The sequence below is a fragment of the Sturnira hondurensis genome, unplaced genomic scaffold, assembly GCF_014824575.4.
Source record: "Sturnira hondurensis isolate 20B ecotype Veracruz unplaced genomic scaffold, ASM1482457v3 Scaffold0024805, whole genome shotgun sequence".
NCBI lineage: Eukaryota > Metazoa > Chordata > Mammalia > Chiroptera > Phyllostomidae > Sturnira > Sturnira hondurensis.
Genome location: NW_028097436.1, coordinates 2,297,585 through 2,320,834, shown reverse-complemented (window position 1 = coordinate 2,320,834; position 23,250 = coordinate 2,297,585). Strand labels below are relative to the sequence as shown.

Below are 23,250 nucleotides of genomic sequence, written 5' to 3'. Positions count from 1 at the left end.
TTCACAGTGTTTCTGGACTTTACACTAGTGTCCAAGGAGAAAGATACGGGTATTTCTGGGTGTGACTATACTACACTACAATTTTTAATGAGGTAGTTATCATAAGCCCAAGAGATATGCCTGCATTTTTAGTAGCTTTTATTCACCCACTTAAGAAAATATTACATTTAGCTGAAATGTGGGCTCTCTCATTGGTAGGGTTTTTTAGAGCAATCTCATTTCCATCTATCTAAGACCATTTTGTTCCAATTATGCCCAGATTCAATTAACCGCTCAAAAAAACTTTTCAAGTTCAGTCTCTGCCATTTTGTTCCATCAATGGGATCCCTACCAATCAGGGGCTAACCAAAAGTTGGGCCCGGAACGGACTCCAACCCCTGTTCACTAACACCTTAGAATCCTGTTTAACCAGTCCCCACCTCCTCTGCCAAGGGGGAGTTACGTATTTTCACCAATACGGCTTACAGAGGCATTGTCACTGACAAAGACTCTGGGTGCCTCCAGATCACTTTGGAAATGTAAAATGTGATATAAATGCTTAATTTAAAAGAATGACATGTGACACTGTTGCTATTTTTACTAGCTGTCTAACAAGAACCCACGCACATTTTTTAAAATAACTGAGTTAGAAGCCAAGAAGGAATCCATGCCAAGATTCTCACTGCTGCACTTTGCTTCCCGGGGCAGTCCTCACTGGGGCCCACACAGCTATACCTGCCCCCCAGGAGTGCAGCAGCGGCCTTGCAGGAAAAACAAAAAGACACCAGTTTGAAGGCCTCTCTTCCTAAACCTCTCCTGAAAACAGAACTCCCAGCTCCCAGCAGCTATGCCCAACGAGTGTCTTCAACAGCCACGAAAGGGCTCCTCTCCCCTCCGCACACATCTGTTTCAAGTGCGCGCAACGTTTGATTTAATGGAAGCTCAGCAGAAGCAAAAATCTGAGGGCAATTGATGAAACTGACGAAGCTTGTGGGGCCCAGCATGTGCTCGAGAGAGCACCTCAAGGTAGGAATTTTCCTTTGGGATCCAAATGGTCCAAATCAGCTGTTTTCTACATATTGATTAAAAGAGACCAATAGGGGGAAATCTCTTTTTTTTTCTCACCTAACTTCTTAGTTTACCATCTGATTGCCAAACTAATATTGACCATTGATTATGTGTATAACTGCTGAAATGTACAAACATCCGTGTCACTGTTCCCAGTTTACTTTGCAGAGGTGATGTGGCTATACAGCATCTTCACATACACAGGCGATAAACCCAGCTGTGGAGAGAAGCCAGAAGTTTCATCACTGCAAGTCACCATTACTGCAAACCAGACACCTGAAACAGACACATTCCTGGCTCTTGCCATCTTGGTTTTTAGCTTTCCTTGAACTCTACCCTTCACTTTCAGAAGGAGTTCCTAAGTAAGTGATAAAACACTAAGAAGCCAAAATCTAAATTTAAGCAAATCCAACCAAGTTGCCAATCAAAAGGCAAGGAAAAGACAAAGGCCAGAACCCTGGTATTTCTGAGTCTAAGAAGCCACGATCTGACACTCTCTTGGATTTTGTTTATTTCAGTGTATCTATTTGTAAAGCACTTACTGGGCAAGGGTGGGGAGGGAGTGAGGAAGATGCAGCAGATTAAGGAAAGATCTTTGTTTTTATGGAGCCAGAAATTCCACTGGAGGAATGAGGTTTATTCACAAGTGGAATACAAAATGAGAGTCAGGATAATTGCCGAATTCTGTAATATCAACTACAGTGCAGGAGAAACTCACAGAAGAGGAGAGAAGAAGCAGCTAAGTCTTCACAGTGAGGTAGAAATTGAGTGGTGGTCCAGCGGACAGGATTTGGGTGGGAGTGCAGTTATGAAGGAAGCACTGAGGAAGGGCAGAATGCCGCCATGTGAAAATTCTAAGCAGGTTGCCCTTTGGTCCACCCAACTCGTGAAAACCTCACTTTTGGAACCCTGCTGCAATGGAAAACCCCTCACCTTGGCATCAGATAAATGCGTTTCCAATCCCAGCTCTCCCACTACCAAGGAAACCTTTGAACTTGGCTAAATGGCAGGACATCTTTGAAGTGCTCTTTTCTTGGTGGGATAATGTGACATGGGCACTGGCCTGCAGTGCCCACGGCATTATGGATGGAAAATCAAGACAAATTCACATGGACTACCAAGTTCTGTGCAGGAAATGGGATGGCACAGCTACCCCCTCGAGGGGAGAGCGCCCTGACCCTTGCCTAGACAGGCTTTTACTGGGCTTTTTGCACAGGAGTTCAGGTAAAACTTATTAATCATTGTCAGGCAGTAAACAGTAGATAGCATACAAAGAACTATTAGGGTTTCTTCTAAGTCAGGGTCTATCGGCTAAAAGGCTACAAAACTTTAGGAAAACAAACTCATTTTCTGCCCAGGCCTTTATCATCTAACTAAGAGCATTCTTAGCAAAGCAGGCTTCACAGGATTTTGCATATCCTTTCTCAGGCCTGATCACCAAGGGAGCCCGCTCTTTCCAGCACAGGCCTGCACCACCCTCTGTCATTGTTTCAGGCTTAAGTTAGGCAAAGGAGGCAGATAGCCAAGGAATTCTGAGAGACTTCTCTCAGACAGACTAAGGACTGGGCTTCAAAGCCAGGGGACAAGGGTCCATCATCCCCCTTTGATGCAGCCCCCTAAGTCCCAAGTGATCATGCCTGTCTTAGGTGGTTCCCCCCTTGGGGAATCTTACCCATCATTGGCTAACTGATCAAGCACTGGGGGCCAGTTACAGAAAAAGGAACAGAAGTGGCACTCCTGTTAGGGAGATAAGCTTTGTCTCCTTGGTGGCTTATGGTCCAAAGGTCACTCACTCAGCCTTAACCATGGGGGGTGGGGGGTTACAGCTCCTAAAACCAGGCAGGGCAGTTCCCAACAATAATAATACCTACCTTATAGGTCCATTGAGAAAATGAAACAAGTTGTGTACACAACTACATCATGGCAGACGTTCAAATAATGTTATTTTACTTTCATTAACAGTCATACTTGAACAGAGACTGTTATTGATCCACCAGAATCTATGCTCTCCTCCTCCTGTAGCCACAGGTGTGGCTGGGCGGGCAGCTGCCTGGCCAGACTGCCCTTACCACTGACACCTGTGTGTGCCATGTGACTGTCCCTGCTACTGCATGTAAACAGAACTGACGTGGGTCTCTTCCAGAACTGAGTTTATAAGAGCCTATCACTTTTTTCTCTTCCTGGGAAATAGAATGTGGATTTGCCTAAACCCCAACTCTGACCATGTCAGTGAAGACATTGCCTTTGCAAGTGGCAAAGAAACAAGTGCAAGGAACTGGGACTCCCCGGAATGACCACGTGCAGCAGCGCAGTCTGCTCACCCTCCAGAATCAGTACAGAAAAGAGGAATCAGCTTCTTCTTTCTTTTAGTCACTCTCATAGTGGGTTTCTTGATATATCAGCTTAGCTTTTTCACCTAACATATGCAATGTCACATTTATCCTTGGAAAAGGCAGTCTCTTTCAATTATCCCCACCTGACAGATGAGCAAACTAAAGCCAGAGGAAGTTCAAGGTCACCTGACCTGTCAATGCTATCATGTCACTGACTCTCAGAGCTTTTGTCTTTGAATGTCACAACTTTGTCACTTCTTATTCCTGAAGTTGTGAGCAGAAGAACCACTTAGATTTGGGTGTTGATGGAAGTTTGACAGGGTTGAATATTATATTTCAAATATAGAATCATGACACCAGAATTTAAATGAAGCTGCACATTGAAAGTGGCTTTCATAATTATTGCTATTATACGTGTGTTGCCAGTGTAAAATTTCAAGGCACCCAGAAGATGGGAGACATAACTGCAGCACAGTTCTGAAGTATGGGGCAGAGATGCTCAGCGTTAGGGGTAATTTACACCCATAATGTAATTAAATAGGAGGCGATTTGCATCCAGATTTGGACATTGCAGTATTTTTTTCTGATTATAAAAATTTCAAAAAAGAAAAGCTCTGGCAGGCACAGGAGGTGTCTGAGTGTTCTAACAATTAATATTTTAGACAAACAACCTTGGGGGAGACGACTTTCTGATCCCTTTCTGGAGCCTTAGCCATTTGCCAAGCGAATCCTACACTGTCTGCCAGAGCCTTTCAGAGGAAGCGTGCTGTGAGAAGTAACTGTTTTCACCCCCATAGTATTTTTATTCAAATGTATTTTTAAATTTTATCTAATTCTCACCTATTGATAGGATCTGCCTATAAATAAAAAAATTGAAAGGCAGAAACTTTCAGCACTCAAAGTGAATACGAACCCAAGTGTTATGTGAGTGAGAACATTAGGATTTACGATTAATAGAAAATGTTATTGATTATATCCCACCCCTATATTGTGGTGGAACTAGACATAGGTTGGCACCTTCTCTCCACCCAGAGGAACTCAGTCAGGTCGTTAAGTTTTCTGTGTCTCAGTCTCTTATTTAAAAAAGAAGTATAACATCATCTCAATTGACTGCTATGAACATTAAGCATTAATAAGATGTTTATGAAATGGAGCCAACATACAGTAGGAGCTCAATAAACACTTGCTAAGTCATTAAAGCCACTTAATGAGCATTGCTAAGACCACTCTGAGAGAGGGTACTAATATTACCCTCATCATATTAGTTTTATCATAGAGATGAAGAAACAGATGAATGGAAGGAATTGGTGGGTGAACCTAAATGTGTCTGAATTCACACAGTTGGGAATTGGTGAAGGTAGTATATAAACTCAGGGATTCAGAAGGTTTTGGAGGTAAGTACCAGGCTATTTTACTTCATGCCATCCAGAGGGTTCCTGTCTTATGTCTAAGTTGATTGAACTTCTGCCCTGTGCTTTGCCAGGCACATCACTGGTGGCCCTGAGACCAAAAATTCAATCTGAACTCAAAGCTGAGGGCATGTTTACAAAAGTGCATGTTCTGTTTATCATGTCAGCATTGTAACTCTTGAAACTGGTACAAAGAGAAGGAATGGAAATCAAAAAGAAAACAAAATGGGAATCGTCTGCCCTGTAAAATTCATTACAGGTGTTACCCCAAACAAGTAACTTCCTCTTTCTGTTGTGTCTATATGCAAGAAATGCTGGGGGGTGGGGCAAGAGAACATGTGGGCCATTAAATACATTCACATACTGGAGCACTTGGAAAAAAATCTGTGCCTTGTGTTGACACCGAACTCTTTGCCTGAAATCAAATATCCAACAACATTCTGATTGAATAGGTTTATAATCATCTTAGTTCTTTCTTACTGCCAAACCCAGTGAGGTAAAGCACATCAGTCTGCTTCTCTGTTACCAGGGGCACATTCTCGTCCATCTGGCCAGTCTAAAACTCTTCAAGGAAGGGCTGTGGGAGACACTATAATCTGTCCTGGTTCATGGGGGGCAGCCGCCCTCCCAGCCCCCTACCAAGCACTGTAAAGGTGAAGTGAGTTGTCGTCTCAATGACAGCCACAATAGCACTTATTTGCTGAGCACTGTCAAAGGCACCAGCACTTTGCACACAGCATATCATCTGGTCCTCGAAACCACGTGAGGAAGTGGGTACCACCATTACTGCTGCTTTACGAATGAGGACAATGAAACTTGGATGGGCCATTTGGCCTGCAGGACTTTCCCTGTGAGACAAGGAAATTCAACCACCTGGATAACTCCCCACTTGGTTGCCTCACAGACTCCCCAAATTCAGCATGTTCCATGTGGCCCACCTTCCTCTGACCACTAAACCTGGTTTTCCTCCCATGCTTTGTCCTGTGGGGTGAAGTGTTAGAGTGGATAATGATCCCTCACCACATACATCCACATTCTATTCCCCACATGTCTGACTGTGTTACCTTACATAGCAAAATAGATTTTGAAGACTTAAATAACTTAAAGATCTTGTTATAGAACCCCCAAAATGGAGGACTTCCGGCCAGGATAGAGACATATGTAGACACACTGTGTCCCCTCGTACAACCAAAATAAGGACAACAAAAATTTAGAAACAAAAAAACAACCCGTACTGACAGAAAATGGAACTGTATGGAAGTCCGACAACCAAAGAGTTAAAGTAGACACATTCATACAGACTGGTAGGAGGGGTGGAGTTGAGCGACTGGGTGGAGAGGAATCGCGGAAAAAACATGGTGTCTGGCATACCCTGGGGGGCACAAGATGGCAGCGGGTGGACCCAGTGAGGTGGTGGATAGTGGAGGGGCACAGAGTGCAAGGCAGCTGGCAAAGCAACTGGTCTCACATTCCCACACAGATAAACCAGGCAAAACTGGGGAGTGAGACAGACCATGCAACCCAGGGTCCCAATGGAGAAATAAATCTTCAAAACACCAATTGAAAACACCAATTGAAAAGGGGAGTTGAAGTGCTAGGAGAAACTCCCAGCCTCACAGGAGAGTTCGTTGGAGAGACCCCTGGGGTCCTACAATGTACACAAACCCACTCACATGGGAATCAGCACCAGAAGGGCCTAGTTTGCTTGGGGGAAGCAGCAGAAGTGACTGAAATGCAGTAGAGAGCAGAGCAAGTGCTATTGTTCCCTCTCGGACCCTGCCCCCACATACAGCATCACAACACAGCAACCTGGGTTGCCCCACCCTGGTGAACACCTAAGGCTCCGCCCCTCTTGATGGGTCCTATGTAACAGGCACATCAAGACAAAAAAATATGGCCCAAACAAAAGAGCAGATCAAAGCTCCCGAGAAAATATAACTAAGTGACAAAGAGATCGCCAACCTATCAGATGCACAGTTCAAAACACTGGTGATCAGGACAGTCACAGAATTGGTTGAATTTGGTCACAAATTAGATGAAAAAATGAAGACTATGCTAAGGGAAATAAAGGAAAATGTACAGGGAACCAATAGTGATGAGAAGGAAACTGAGACTCAAATCAATGGAGTGGACCAGGAGGAAGTAAGAAACATCCAATCAGAAAAGAATGAAGAAATAAGAATTCAAATAAATGAGAAAAGGCTTAGGAACCTCCAGGACATCTTTAAACATTCCAACGTCTGAATTATAGAGGTACCAGAAGGGAGAGAAAAAGAGCAACAAGTGCAAAAGTTCTTTGAACAAACAAGAAAACAGAACTTCCCCAATCTGGCAAAAGAAATAGACTTCCAGGAAGCCCAGGAAGTTCAGAGAGTCTCAAAGAAGTTGGACCCAAGGGAGGAACACACCAAGGCACATCATAATTACATTAGCCAAGATGAAAATGAAGGAGAGAATCCTAGAAGCAGCAAGAGATAAGGGGACAGTCATCTACAAAGGAGTTCCCATCATACTGTCAGCTGGTTTCTCAAAAGAGACCTTACAGGCAAGAAGGAGCTGGAAAGAAGTATTCTAAGTCATGAAAGTCAAGGACCTACATCCAAGATTGCTCTATCCAGCAAAGCTTTCATTTAGAATGGAAGGGCAGATAAAGTGCTCCTCAGATAAGGTCAAGTTAAAGGAATTCATCATCACCAAGCCCTTATTATATGAAATATTAAAGGGACTTATCTAAGAAAACTAAGATAAAAAAATATGAACAGTGAAAGGACAGCAAACTCACAGTTATTAACAACCACACCTAAAACAAAAACAAAAACAAACTAAGCAAACAATGGAACAGGAATAGAACCGCAGAAATGGAGATCACATGGAGGGTTAGCAACAGGGACATGGGAGGAGGAGAGAGGGGCAAAAGGTACAGAGAATAAATAGCATACATGGTAAGTGGAAAATAGACAGAGGGAGAGTAAAAATAGTATAGGAAATGTAGAAGCTAAAGAACTTATAAGTATGACACATGGACATGAGCTAAAGCGGGGGGTGTGGGTGGGAAAGGGTGTGCAGGGTGAAGGGGAGTGAAGGGGGGAAATGGGACAACTGTAATAGCATAATCAATAAAATATATTTTTTAAAAAAGAAACCCCCCATATGAAGGCTCTGAACCCAGTACTTCAGAATATGACTGTATTTGGTGAAAGGGCCTATAAATTAGTAATTAAGTTAAAATAGGGTCATTAAAATACATGGACCCTAATTTAATCTGACTGATGTTCTTATAAGAAGAGGAGAGAGAAGACAGGGAAGAGACACACCAAGCCCCAGACAGAGGCACACACACAGGACAACCACAGGAGGACACAGGGAGAAGGCGGCCATCAATAAGCCTCGGAGAGAGGCCTCAGGAGAAAACCAAGCCTATAAACATTTTGATCTCAAACTTCCAGGCTCCAGAATTGGGAGACAATAAATGTCTGTTGTTTAAGTCACCCAGTCTCAGGTAGTTTGTTATGACAGCCCTAGCAGGCCAAAACAGATCCTAAAATGAAGAGATTATCCTGGATTACCCGGAGGGGGTGGGTGGGGAAGGGGCATCAATATAATTACAAGGATCTTATGCTGCAGCAGAAGAGTCAGAGGGGAAGAAGAAAATGTGAGACAGAGCAGAGGTCAGAGAAAAGGAACAACTCTACATCACTGACTTTGACAGTAAAAGAAGGGGCCAGGAGCCCAGGAATGAAACTTTTAGTTACTGGAAAAAATAAGGAAATAGATTCTCGCCTAAAGCCCTCAAAACAAACGGAGCACCAACCCAGTGAGACTGATTTAGGACTTTCAGCTTCCGAAAGTAAGATAATATATTTGTGTTCTTTCCAGCTACCACCTGTGTGACCGTGTGTTATAGCAGCCATAGGGAAGGGTATAGGGAATGACGTCACCATCTACCTTCTCTTCCAAATCCTGTTCTTATTGCAGCCCCCACCTCTCCTTACCATCCTTCTTGATTTTCACCTTCCTCCAATCCTGTTTCTTGAATGCTTCACTGCCTCCGATCAGCTATAAAGGAAATGTCCAAGTCCTGTTGTGACATAGAAAGCCTTCCAGATCTCTCTTCTGCCTCCAGCCTGGGCTACATGTTCCCCCTCCTGTCAATCTTGACTCCAGGCCGCCTTCTACCCTGGGCCGCATGATCCCTTCTCTCCTTTGTGTGCTACGTGACCCTATCCCTCTATCCCTGGTTATATCCTGTCCTTTCCAACAGAGGATGTGACCCTTCCCCTACCACCCCACCGCCTTGTTATAGCCACTTGCTGTTCTTTGGACACACTGTGTTCACGTGGCCCTTGCCCTGATGCCTTTGATTGCTTTACCCTCCTTCTTGCACCTGGGCACGTCCTACTTATCCTCAAACTCATTTCACTTGTCACTTCTTCCAGAAAGTTCTCCCTGATGTTCTCCCACCCTTCTCACCAGTTGGTTTAGTTTATCTCTAACATAACTAGAAATAGCAATTCCATAGTCTCCCCGCCACTATGTTAACCCTTTCTTTATTTGCCTGGATGCACCAAGCTAGGATTCTGCCTTTCATGTAATTCCCCAGTGTCCAACACAGTCCCTGATACTGAAGTGACTAGTGTTTGTTCGAAGTTTTAGGAAAAAAGGTAGGACCACGTTTATTCATTCACACAACAAATACAGATTGGACATTTGTGATCCATGAAACACTGGGGAACACACAAATGTGTGCAAGACTCAGTATCTGTCACCGAGAACTTTGAGTTCAGAGTATTGAGATGTTATTACATGTGCTCTATGTGGGAGCACCTAAATTTGTACCTGGGAGAAAAATGGGAAGGATTTGGAGAAGTGGAGTTTTCCTAGGACCAGGTCCCAGGAGTGCAAAGGAGACTGGGAACCCCAAAGCAGACACCCTCACTGATGGAATGTGGGATCATCAACAAAACCCAATGAAGTGACCATGACATGAACACACCCTTTATTCAGGAAGGCACACAAATACCACTGTTATGAGTTTCCAAGGAGACATTACATTCCCAAAGTACACTGAGCGAGACAGAAAGCTAGGACCCTATGGGCTGACAGTAGGCAGGAGAAAACAGCAAATTCTACTAAATGAGTCACAGTGGCTAGGGAAAGATATTTCACCATTAGGCATTCGGTTCCTAATAATTTTGTGTAATCCAAATCTCTACGATGATCATTATCATGACTAATGTAGGGTATAAGCTATTTCTTTTCAAGGTCAACTTTGTTCAGGGAAAAATGAGGAAATGTTCTCTTCCTTGACCCTTTCTTATATAACAGAAGCCAAAGCAGATTTATGCAAATGAAAAGAATGGTGAGTCAGAGCACTTTGCCCCATAAACAATAGGAATGAATTAAGGCTGACTGGTCTCCAGGTAACATATATACTGCACGAAGGTCACATAACCCTGATTTCAGTATATAAAATAGGAGACAAAAGATTCACCTAAAATTACTCATGACTGCCTCTTCACTGCTTTCGTAGATTTAAAAAGCTACTTCCTTGCCAGGCATCCCACTGTAAACCTTCCCTGATGAATAGTGCAGGCCACGCTATTTCTTCTACCAAGATTCATTGTTTATTATTGGATTTCTCAAAGTAGATTTAGTTTGAAGAGTTTGACATCTACCAAAAATTGTGAAGACATGATTAAAAGATTTTCTTTTAAATTTAAATGTATATATATATATATATGAATGAATGCTATGGTGATAAATTAATGTATAATAAAAATTAAAATCTAAAAACTAAACCAAAAGTACCTATAAACATAAATAATAGATACCACATAAGAGAATAGATAAATGATTGTTGGGAACCAACCGGCCTGGTTTCAGAAGTTGTAACCCCACCCCACCCCCCGCCACCATTGGCTAAGGCTAAGTAAAGAGACCTTGGGACAGTAAGCCATTCAGAAGACAAAACTTATCTTCCTGACACAGGCGCTGCCTCTGCCCACTTTTATTTCACCCTGCTTGGCCCTGGGTGGATAACTGGTTAGCCAGTGACATTTAAGATTCCTGAAGGGAGGGCTGACCTAAGACAGGCATGGTTCAGAAGGGGCCCTCAGGGAAGGACTTGAGGGGCTATAGAAAAAGAGGATGATGGACCCTCACCCCTCAGCTTTGACATAGCCTGAGTCCTCTTTCTGTCTGTGAGAAGTCTCCCAATCTCTTGGCTGCCTGACTTAAGCCTGAAACAATGCAGGAGAGTGGTACAGCCCTGGACAGTAACAGGCAGTTCCCCGAGGTGATAAGGCCTAAGAAAGAATGCATAAAATCCTGTGAAACTTGCTTTGCTAAGAATGTCCTCAATTATCTGATAAGGGTCCAAGCATGAGATGAGTTTGTTTCCCAAGTTTTATAGCCCTTTAGCTAACTGACCGTGACTCAGGATAAGCCCTCATAGTTCTTTGAATGTTATTCATTGTTTGATCATTACTGCCTGAGCATAATGAATGAAGGCCTTCCTTCCTGAGCATAATGAATGAAGGCCTACCTTGAAGGTTCTCCCAGAAAGCAATAAAAGCCTGTCCAGGCAAGGGTCAGGGTGCTCTCTCACTCAGAGAGTGGCCGTGCTGTCTCTTTTCTCCACCAGACTTCTGCAGTCCGTGTGAATTTGTTCATCTTATCCACAACACTGCAGACATTGTTGGCCGGAGTCCAAATCAAATGATTGGAGATATTACTCACAAATCGAAAATTTGAATAAACGAGTTAGATATCCTTCAAATTACATAGAACATTAATTTGGTATGAAAACAATAACAAAGACAAGTAATTACAATTTTTCATTTTTGAATATCTTTAATAAAGTCACAAGCCAAGAAATAATGTTCATCTGAGAAAAATATTTAAATCTTTCATTTTTGTATAATTAGAAAAAAATCAGCAAAAGAACGCATAGTGCATGTCCTGGATGTTTTGAACATGACCTAACAGTTAAACAATTAGCTTTAAGTGAAATTGCTGAGCTCGATGGCACATCTGTCAAGGCCGCAAGCACTGGGGTGAGGCCAGCCTCCCTCCAGTGCTCTCCACTCCTGGGTTCACACTCTACCCATTGGTTCTCAGCTGGCGCAGTACTCAGCCTCTCTGTGCCTGCATGCTCAATGCTTTTCTACAAAATGTGGGTAATAATAATGTCATCTCAAAGAACTGTGATGGTTAAATGAGATAATCCTGTAAAGCCTTGGCATAGTAATGGGCACATAAAGACCAGTTATTGTTTATTACTAAAGTCTGCCTACTTTTTTTATCATGCCGATTAAGACTGGCTTCAATGCCCTCATGAAGGAATTTTTCAAAAAACATTAGCACTAGTGTCAGAAGATATACGTTCTGGTCCTGGCTCTACCACTTACCTAATGGGTGGCCGTGGACCATTCTCTCAGTTAACTTCAACACCTGTAAAATGGGAATAATTTGCTCTCTTCCCTGTCTACACCAGGCAAGATAAGGTAACAGCTGGCTTTTGTTGTTTGTTTTGCTTTTTTGTTGTAAAGTACTATTCACATGAAAAATCTGGTGGTGATGGCCAATGAGGATGGCTTTGGGATTCAGGGCACCATAAAATGTAAAGGAATACTGTGTTCAGGCAGGACTAGGCCAGCTCACAGGCGACTACTGCTGTCACCTCACCACCATCAGCTCCACAATGACACCGTTCTCAATAACATAAGGAGTGAGAGGGGCCAAGACAGACAGAAATTAATACACAGCCCAAATTAAGCTTTCTTAATCCAATATGATCAGTGTTGTGTTATTAATTGTTATTATTTTGCCATTTGTGATCTAAACGGCCCTAAGAAATCTTTCCTTAAAGAGGAAAATGGGAGTCAAACAGTTGGCTAAAACCCAGGTCTCACAGCATGCAGTACTGCATCCCGTCCTCTAAGGTAGCAAGCTGCATACTTATATACTTATTTTGCAAAGCAGGATGTGGAGCTATATAAATAGAAAGGTCCATCTGTATTTAAATGATAGGGGGAAAGCTAAAAGAGAATACTTATTGTCTTTCTGCATTTGGTAAATTTCCACACTAAGTAAATGTTTGTTTTAAAAAATAGGTGGCTGAAAATATTCTAAGTTATATGATGCTCATGGCCATCTAAGTAAAAAGAAGTAGTTCTGGCAGTGAGCCCATTTTCAGAGGGTTCTGAATGAGCTTTTCAGGGATTATGAAGGAGGAACACAGTCCTGGCCCAATGAGACTTATTAGGTGGGGCTTTTTCCTGACTTTGTTTTCTGTCCCTGGGTTTAGCTTTCTGCAGAAATACCACCCAAAGATAATAGACCATTGATATGCTCTAGTTTTACAAAGCTCCTTTTGATTAAGCTTTGCAAGCTTCTAATAAAATAATTATGCCCTTGCTAAGTCAGGCTATGGTGAGCTTAGGGTAAAATGTGCTATAAATACTCTATGGCTGCACAGCTACAAAGCTACGAGCAATGCAGGGTCTTAGAAATTCAAGTGCACATCATCAGGGTCTGCCCTTTGACAGAGAAAGCCAATGTGTCCAGTTAAAATCATGCTGAAAATGAATACAGCAGAACTGTTTTATGATGCACCTACTGAATTTTATTTTTAGAATCACTTTTAGGAAAGCCAGCTGATATACTCAAAAAAAAAAAGTGTAAGGCCTCCTCCTCTGTTTTTGACAGAACTGATTCCAGGTGGTGGGGTGAAGGCATTACTCAGCAAAAAAATCAAGCTATGTTAAAGCAGAAGACTAAATCTTTCCTCCTTAAAATGTGAAATTTCCAGATATAGAATTTCAAAACTGACTAAGCTTATATTTGGAGCAATATAAAAATATAAAATGTTTTCAAATTTTTTAAATACTTCAGTTAACTTTTCATAAAAACAGTCACTGACAAAATATAAGGCAATATTCAATGAACACAAATTCTGGTGAGGGAAACAAACACCATTTCACTGTTTAATGGTAGCAAAAGAGCACCATGGTTCAGATGGACGTGGTTTAATTAAAGATGATAAGGACATGTATGTCCCAATTTTCCTGACAACAGCCTTTTTCCATCCTCATGGTGTGTTTATTTTGCTCTCAACATCTGAAATCAAAAAGAACAAAAGTCAAAGCTGTTCTTAAAGTTTGACATCCCCAGGGTCAAGTAGAAATAAGTGTTATACTTTTCATTTTCCTTTTGTTCCGTCTCCCCAGGGACAAAGTCCCTGGCTCCCTACATCAGCAACCTCTTCACTGATTAGCAAAAGATGGTGTATGAATAATCGTTCCTCCTGAGTTCTAACCTCAGATCCCAGGCAAAAGGCTCAGTGGTGAGACTTCACAGCAGGCTGGGAGAAGGCACAGACAGTCTAATCTTAGGTCCAACCTACCAATGTCATGGCGGTGTCTTCCTTCCAGAGCCTCTTGCTTGCTTTCCTGTTCCCACATCCCATCCTTGCATTGTTCTGTATCAGAAAAAATATTCTCTGAAAGGTAAGGAAATACGGCAGGAAAATGCCCAACTCCTTATTTTTCTCACCTTATTATCTGATCCAATAAATGTCTTATGAATATGACAAATACGAATAAGACCCCTGTGCAAAGGGTCTCTCCCCACTGTTGTCAGCTAAGACCTCACATTAGCTATGCTTTAACTACACAGTTAATTTCCACACTTTATCTACTGAGAGAATACACAGTGTGCTCTGCATTTCCCTCTAAAGGGATTTTAAAACACAACATAACTTATGAGAAAAATGTGTAAATTTTAAATTTTCAACTAAATCACATGTGTGATTTACCTATTTAAAATAAATTATAAAAGTATCAGAGTCAAAATCAAAAGTGTTGAAAATTCAGTTAAACCTTGTGCTTTTTTTCTTTCTTGTTCATATTTTCCAAAGACTCCATAGCCTTATTGTCATTAGGGTAAAAAAATTGCAAAGCTTTACATTTCTTTCTATGAAAAATATTAGTGTGATAAATGTTCTTCAAAAATATGAGGCAAAGAGGGAGAACAAATGTTACAGATTTTTAAAAACTTTTTATACTACACCCACTGATGAGCATAACCTTCGAGTAACCTTCAAAATTAATGATTAAAGTGAAAAGCCGAATACAAAATAAAACATTTGGCTACATGTAAAACTGGAACAATCATTTTTTAAGCCACAGGAACTTCTTTCCTTAATGAGGTAACTGCTATGACTTTGTATTAACTGCCGCAGTCAGACTGAGCAATGCTGCACGTGACAATGGAGTTAATTTCAAGTTACATAGTCTAGACACTCACTGAATTAAGCTTGAGTAATTGGCCCTTATTTTGTTCATGCGCAATACTTTCCTCCTTCAGTAACTGGTTGGAAGCCTAACAGTTTCTGAGCTGGTTAAGGTACAAGGCAAAACAGGCTAATTGTGAAGTTAGACCTGTGCTTCCTCATAAATGCCTCTCTGCAGACTCATCTCAGTTTCGCAGACCAGAAGAATGAAGCAGCCACTGGCTGCCCATTAACCATTTGCTCTCATTACAGGAAGTGTTTCCAGTGGGTATGCAACATGAAATTGCCACAGGCTTCTATATTTTTTAAATAAAAGTAGAAATCAATCTACTTCAGAAGTAGCATTCAGCCTTCTCTGGTGACATGTTTCTCATACTCCAACCTGGAAATTGGTAGTATTTCACAAAAGGGTAGGGCACTTCCTTTCTCTTTTCTTTTATTTGTTCATCTGAAACCAGAAAATCCTGTTTTTACAATATTCACAGGTCAGCCCCTTCCTCTGCTATCTAACTGTCTCCCCCAGCAGCTGGAGACTTGGGCTCCCTTTGCCTGGAAGATAACCAATCCATCACTCAGCAAACTAGATCAGTCTTCCCACACACAACCTGCAATACTGCAGTTTGACATTCATGGGCCAAAAGTAACTCCCTAAATTAACCCCTGCTACTCTAAAATTCAAGGAGCCCAAGAGATCCTATAAAAATAAAATTTAAAAATAAAAACCTCTAGAAACGCAGACCTTTTCTGATTACTTACTGATGACATGCTCTCACCATTTAACAAAACCAGGACTAGAGAAAACATGTGTGAACGAAAACATTAAGGCCAGGTCTCTGCTTTCCACAGACAATGGTTTCTCCTCAGCCACAGTATTTCACACGCCATCACTTCTGCCTGTGACCCCAGCAAACAGGGCCATTAAGTCCGGCATACTGCTCTTCACTTTGACTTGTGGTATTCTAAACTTTTTCACCCTAAATTTCCCCCAAAGACATTTTGATAGCAGTGCACCAGGCAGCAGGAAGTCCCGAGTAGACTCCTTGTTTAAATAAACGTGCTTACAGACACGGCAGATCTGTTCCAAATTTAAATCTAAGTGAGGAAATGCATTACAGTTTAAATGGAGAAAAATATCTGGCTTTACTCAAGGTTGTGGTGAATCTGACCGGCAACTTTTAAATTAACTTTAAATTAATTCAGATGCGTTTCAATCGTCGCCATTACCCACAAGGAGTGCTGAAGAGAAAGATTATAAGGCAATTGTTTGTGCTCCAACTTACAAACTATAATCCGCTGGACTTTTCGTCTCAGCAGATTTCAAGTTCCCCTCCCAAGGAACATCTGACCTTCAAATTTCAGGCTGTGTATCTCTTGATTTCGTGCACCCATAATATGTTAGAAAACTTAAATTGGCTACATATATATTATTCCTGTTACTTGACTTCAATGAATGTTTAGTGGTTTTCAAAATCTGCAGTTTGTTCATGGTGCCAACCCTGCATTGCAGAGAAATCTTAGCGTGGGTTTCCAGCGTGGCTCCTGCAAACAAAGTCACTACAAACAGGTTTTAATTTGGTCAGGGAAAAGTGGGTGTAGGAAACCCTCACACCGCCAACCTGACAGGCCACGCGGAGCGCGAGGCCCCAGGGAGGCAGAGTCCCCAGGCTCGCGGGTCTGGGCGCTGTCCTTGGTGCTGACAGCGCCGCTGCGATCTCCAGCGCCTTACCTTCCGCCCCCGTTGAAGCCGCGGACGTCCCCCAAACGATAAGCAGAACATAGCTTTTAATACAAATAACTACCCCGGCCCATGCATCCTCTCTGTCCCCTTCCCGAAGACTTCAGGCCGATTGCTCCTTGGAGTCTTTTTGTTTTTTTCTTCTAGTCCCAACTCTCTCATCTTGGTCTGCTTTAAGAGGAAGAGTGGGGGAAGAGGAGGGAGGCAAGGGGAGTTGAAGATGGGGAGGAGGCTGGGGGGGAGGGGAGAAAGGGGACGGGAAGAAGGAACGGATTGCAGAAAAAGGTCCGGAAAAGGGCCTCAGAGAAAGGCACCGAGAGTGGGACTAAAGAGGGTTTACAGTGGGAGGGCGAAGAGATGCCACAAAGAGGGAGAAGTGATTAAGCACGGAAAATGGGGAGAGCAAAAGTAATGGAGAAAAGACGACAGAAGACAAAGTCGTGGGGATAGGAGTGCAGAGCGCTAAGAAAAAAGCAAGGTGGCGAGAAAAGCTGCCGGAACGGCGGAAGAGTGAGTGAAAAGACAAAGAAAGGGCGTGTGTGAATACTGGCACGGAGGGTGGAAAACGCCATCCGAAGGTGAAGAGAAACTGAGAGAGGGGGTTAGAGGGGAAACAAGTGGTCTAGGACGGAAGGAGAACTGAGGGAGGGGCCAGGGACAAGGCATCCAGGGCTGGGGTCCGTTGCGGCGTGGGCCCACGTGGAGGAGGCGCTGAATCACTGCTGGGCTGTCTTTACACCCTTCCCCCCCATCCCCGGGTCCCGAGCCCGCAGTCCCCGCCTCCTCGGCCGCCGCCTCCACGGGGCGGGGCCCTAGACCGGGACCCGCAGCCGCGGCTATAAATGGGCAGCGACGAGACCAGCAGAACGCTGTGACAGCCACACACCCCGAGGCCTCCAAGATGAGCTACACATTGGACTCGCTGGGCAACCCGTCCGCCTACCGGCGGGTGACCGAGACCCGCTCCAGCTTCAGCCGCCTTAGCGGCTCCCCGTCCAGCGGCTTCCGCTCACAGTCCTGGTCCCGCGGCTCACCCAGCACCGTGTCCTCCTCCTACAAGCGCAGCGCTCTCGGCCCGCGTCTCACCTACAGCTCAGCCATGCTCAGCTCCGCCGAGAGCAGCCTTGACTTCAGCCAATCCTCGTCCCTGCTCAACGGCGTCTCCGCAGCGGGCGGCGACTACAAGCTGTCCCGCTCCAACGAGAAGGAGCAGCTGCAGGGGCTAAACGACCGCTTCGCGGGCTACATCGAGAAGGTGCACTACCTGGAACAGCAGAACAAGGAAATTGAGGCAGAGATCCAGGCGCTGCGGCAGAAGCAGGCCTCGCACGCCCAGCTGGGCGACGCGTACGACCAGGAGATCCGTGAGCTGCGCGCCACACTCGAGATGGTGAATCACGAGAAGGCTCAGGTACAGCTGGACTCTGACCACCTGGAGGAAGACATCCATCGGCTCAAGGAGCGCTTCGAAGAGGAGGCACGGCTGCGCGACGACACCGAGGCGGCCATCCGAGCGCTGCGCAAAGACATTGAGGAGGCGTCGCTGGTGAAGGTGGAGCTGGACAAGAAGGTGCAGTCACTGCAGGATGAGGTGGCCTTCCTACGGAGCAATCACGAGGAAGAGGTGGCCGACCTGCTGGCCCAGATCCAGGCGTCGCACATCACAGTGGAGCGCAAAGACTACCTGAAAACAGACATCTCGTCGGCGCTGAAGGAGATCCGCTCCCAGCTCGAGAGCCACTCCGACCAGAACATGCATCAGGCAGAAGAGTGGTTTAAGTGCCGCTACGCCAAGCTCACCGAGGCTGCCGAGCAGAACAAGGAGGCCATCCGCTCCGCCAAGGAAGAGATTGCCGAGTACCGGCGCCAGCTGCAGTCCAAGAGCATCGAGCTGGAGTCTGTACGCGGCACCAAGGAATCCCTGGAGCGGCAGCTCAGCGACATCGAGGAGCGCCACAACCACGACCTCAGCAGCTACCAGGTAGGAACCGCGGCTGCGCCGCCAGCCCTGCGCCAGCGCCAGCGCCGCGCGCCCCCGACACCGAGGCACGCACCCCAGCGCGCTCTCCACCGCGCTCTCTGGTGGCCGCAGGCCAGTGAGCGCGAGCGCGATGCACACCCAGGTTAGAGGCGCACTGCGTGTTCGCCTCTACCGGTCACTTCCACACTCTTCCCCCGCCCACCATCGCCAGCTTCTAAAAGCCCTGACCTTTTTTGAAAACCTGCTTTTTGTCCTCGGGAGTTCTAGTTTTTGCACGCTTGCATATTTAAAGTAGGAGGTATTCTTTTGGGTAGTTGATAAAGTAGCAACTTTAAGATAGCTTCTGCAGAAACGAATGTATCCTCTCCTTTTCCAGCGGTGATCAGAACTCTCAAATCTAGCTTCAGCCCAGAGAGCTCAGATGGGAAGGGCCAGGACAGGCGTAGTGTGTCCCCATGCATCTTTTTTTTCCTCTCGAGATTTATTTTAAATCCACTGGGCTTAGTGAGTGAGGTGCCCGGGAAACGTTATATTGACCCTATTTGTTTGTTTCTTTGAGAATCCCTTAGATTTTGTTAACGAGAGAAGAGGGTCTGGGAACAATATCCGAGAGCGCTGCGGAGCTAGAAGGAGTCGCGGAGGGGAGGTGGGGAGGGGTAGGAAGAGGTTTGAGAAAGAAGTTGCAGTTTGGAAGCGTAAGTCGATGGAGACATTCCGTGTTCGTTTCAGGACACCATCCAACAGTTGGAAAATGAACTCCGAGGCACGAAGTGGGAAATGGCGCGTCATTTGAGGGAATACCAGGATCTCCTCAACGTCAAGATGGCTCTGGACATCGAGATCGCTGCGTACAGGTACGGTGCCCACTGCGGACGTGACGGAAATACCGCACTGCGGAGGCTGGCCGGAGAGCGCCTTCGTCACTTCAGTGAAGCAAGCAGGTTTCAGAAGTCTCAAATCAGTGCCTGTTTCCCTTCCTAATTAAAAAGAAATTATTCTAAAGAATGCAAATGTCGTTTTATCACTTTTTATACAGCTTTAAAAGAGTAGGCATCAGTTGAAATCGTTTTGAATTACGTGGGGGAAGGGGGCACAGATTAATTTCAATGCTATGCTTAAGCTTTTTGTTTTAGTCAAAAGTGTTTTCCCAATGTTTGAAGGAAAAATGGAGCTTTAATATTTAATATTTCATCTAGTGGTTTCAGGTTTTCAACGTTACAATGTCAAGGACAAACACTAAGATGTTCCATTTCTCCGTTTCTCTGTCACAGCTTACTATTGCCATCAACTGGCTGAGAATAGATATAGATCGATAAATTAGAATATATATTTATTTGTATAGCTGTATAGATCATTTAGATGTATTCTATTGTACACTGCATAATATAGATTATATGTCTAGATATATAGGTCATGTATAATATGTATTTACATACACCTAGACATACAAATATATAAATATAAATCCTAATGTAAATAGACTTACGTCTACAGATACTCCCGTACACCAGAGACAGAGAGAAGAGATTACAGGTCTACTAACTGATGTCATCTTGCTGTTGACAGAGTTCACAGGAGGAAATCATTAATTGAACAGTTTTTCTACTACCAACAAGGTCATTATAATAGTATAAGAAAAAAGTGAACCCACAGAGTTAGCTTTCTTTTGGGGAAAGTTGAGTAATTATATTGAAAAACATTTTATTATTAAATGTGCAGACCAGTTTATAACTCGATACACCCATATTAGCACCTAGCTATTGCATAGGTGTAGATGTAGGTTTAAATATATAGCCTGAGTTCTGATATGTGCTAAATAGTTTTGTACATTTTTTGAGCATTGTATTTGCTAAAAGAAATTTAGTATATGCATCCGGAATGTTCTGATGCTCAGGGAGCTCACTAAGGTTGGTTTATTTATTTATTTTTTTTTAACCACTAGGGAGCTTTCCATGTTGCTCCATATGAACTGACACAGCATGGGGACTTGGTGGCTGGGTCTGATTAGCGGATCATTGGGTGTGGTTAGCTACTGCAGCAAGTGATTGGCTAGTGGTCAGGAGTGTCTGTCACTGCATATAACACAATATACCACTGAAATGATAGCAGAGATTGCACTGACCTGATGAAATCCTTTATTTATGTGATTCTATTTATTCCAAGGTATCTACTGCATTTCCCATTATGTCATGAAGCTCTGCAGGCCCAGTAAGATTTTAGTTATGTTTTATCTTTGGTTCTTTCCTTAGAAAACTCCTAGAAGGTGAAGAGACCAGATTCAGCACATTTTCAGGAAGCCTCACTGGACCGCTGTACACACACCGACAGCCCTCCATCACAATATCCAGCAAGATTCAGAAAACCAAGGTGGAAGCCCCCAAGCTAAAGGTGCAACACAAATTTGTCGAGGAGATCATAGAGGAAACCAAGGTGGAAGATGAGAAGTCAGAAATGGAGGAGGCCCTGACAGCTATTGTAGAGGAACTGGCAGTTTCCATGAAAGAAAAGAAGGAAGAAGAGGCCAAAGAAAAGAAAGAGGAGCAAGAAGCTGAAGAAGTGGTAGCCACCAAAAAGTCTCCAGTGAAAGCTACAGCACTGGAACTGAAAGGAGAGGAAGAAGGAGACAAGGAGGAAGAAGAGGAGGAGGAGGAGGAAGATGAGGGTGCCAAATCAGACCAAGCTGAAGAAGGGGGATCCGAGAAGGAAGGTTCTAGTGAAAAAGAGGATGGTGAGCAGGAAGAAGAAGGGGAGACAGAGGCCGAAGGTGAAGGAGAGGAAGTTGAAGCTAAGGAAGAGAAGAAAACTGAGGGAAAGAAGGAAGAAGTGGTCTCCAAGGTGGAGCTGGTAGCAGAAGCCAAGGTGGAAAAGCCAGACAAGGCCAAGTCCCCTGTGCCCAAATCACCAGTGGAGGAGCTGAAGCCCAAAGCAGCAGCTGGAGCTGGGAAAGGTGAGCAGAAAGAAGAAGTGAAAGTGGAGGAAGGAAAGAAAGAAGCAGCCAAGGAAGCTCCCAAGGAGGAAAAGGTAGAGAAGAAGGAGGAGAAGCCGAAAGAGGAGCTAGAGAAGAAGAAAGTGGCATCCCCAGTGAAGGAGGAAGTAATGCAGGAGGTGGTGACCATTACCAAATCCATAAAGGTGAGCGTGGAGAAAGGTGCCAAAGAGGAGGGGAAGCCTGAGCAGCGGGAAAAGGGGAAAGCAGAAGAGGAGGGAGGGAGTGAAGAGGAAGGCAGTGATCGCGGTTCAAAGGAATCCACAAAGGAAGACATAGCCATCAATGGGGAGGTGGAAGGCAAGGAGGAGGAAGAGCAGGAGATGAAGGAGAAAGGCAGTGGGGGAGAAGAGGAGAAAGGTGTCGTCACCAATGGGCTGGACCTGAGTCCAGCAGATGAAAAGAAGGGGGGTGACAAAAGTGAGGGGAAAGTGGTGGTGACCAAAAAGATAGAAAAAATCACCACTGATGGGGAAGATGGTGCTACCAAATACATCACTAAATCTGTCACCGTCACTCAGAAGGTTGAAGAGCATGAGGAGACCTTTGAGGAGAAACTAGTGTCTACTAAAAAGGTAGAGAAAGTCACTTCGCACGCCATAGTCAAGGAAGTCTCCCAGAGTGACTAATAATTTGAGTCCATTGCAAAAGGTTAAGCCATATGACAATTCCAAAATGCATGTAATTGACAGCTTCAAAATAGAACGGGTTCTCCCATGGGGGCTCCAGACATTGTATTCTACTTTGTACAATATGAGGGAACTGCATGCAAGCTCAGGATGCTCCCTCCTCTGTCTTTGGGGGGTTCAAATGCATGATATTGTATGTACCTGGGGAATTGGCCAATTTCCTAAACTGCTGGAAGGGGAGCACTTGGAGAGGGGATGTCTTGAGATGTATTATGCAAAGAACCAACTGAGCCAAAAATAAATGAAACACAGAACTCTTAGCCTTAAGAAAGCTATATATGAATAATTATGTTTACCTCACTGGTGCGTTTAAAATGGACTTTCTTTCATGGGAGAACCTCGTTGACATGCACAGTTTGCAACCTTTCATTGATTGATATTAAATGTTACAGCAGTACTTGCTCAATAAAGGTCATATTGGAAACATAGTCCATTGCTTGGTGTTAACATCATTTCAGAGGGAAGTCTCCACTCCCTGACCCTGTCTTTCCTAAGAGTAGGCTATTTGGGAGATTATAAGCAATCTGCATTTCTTACCAGTATTGCCTTGAGAGTGAATTCTGGGAAAACATAACTGCTGAAAACATTTTCTGGTGTCAAAATCTTTACTTAGCCTACCCTTCATCCCAAAATTTCAAAATTATAGTTTTTGAAAGAAAAATACAAGCATCCAATAAAAAGTAAAGTTGGTGGGATAGAAATCTTGAATCTCCAGGTGTTTCCATCTCAAACCAGGACTCAGAGAACCTCAAGTGAGAGGGGCAGGCAAAGCCATC

At 44.0% G+C, this 23,250-nt stretch overlaps 1 protein-coding gene across 1 annotated transcript; it reads left to right on the top strand.

Annotated features, from left to right (window-relative positions):
* Positions 1 to 17,616: 17,616 nt before the first annotated feature.
* On the top strand, positions 17,617 to 22,902 carry NEFM (neurofilament medium chain). The gene is made up of 3 exons (XM_037038671.1): positions 17,617 to 18,799; positions 19,529 to 19,653; positions 21,049 to 22,902. Exons 1-3 carry the CDS (start codon positions 17,720 to 17,722, stop codon positions 22,412 to 22,414), a joined length of 2,571 nt encoding a protein of 856 aa, XP_036894566.1. The 5' UTR covers positions 17,617 to 17,719; the 3' UTR covers positions 22,415 to 22,902.
* Positions 22,903 to 23,250: the final 348 nt, after the last annotated feature.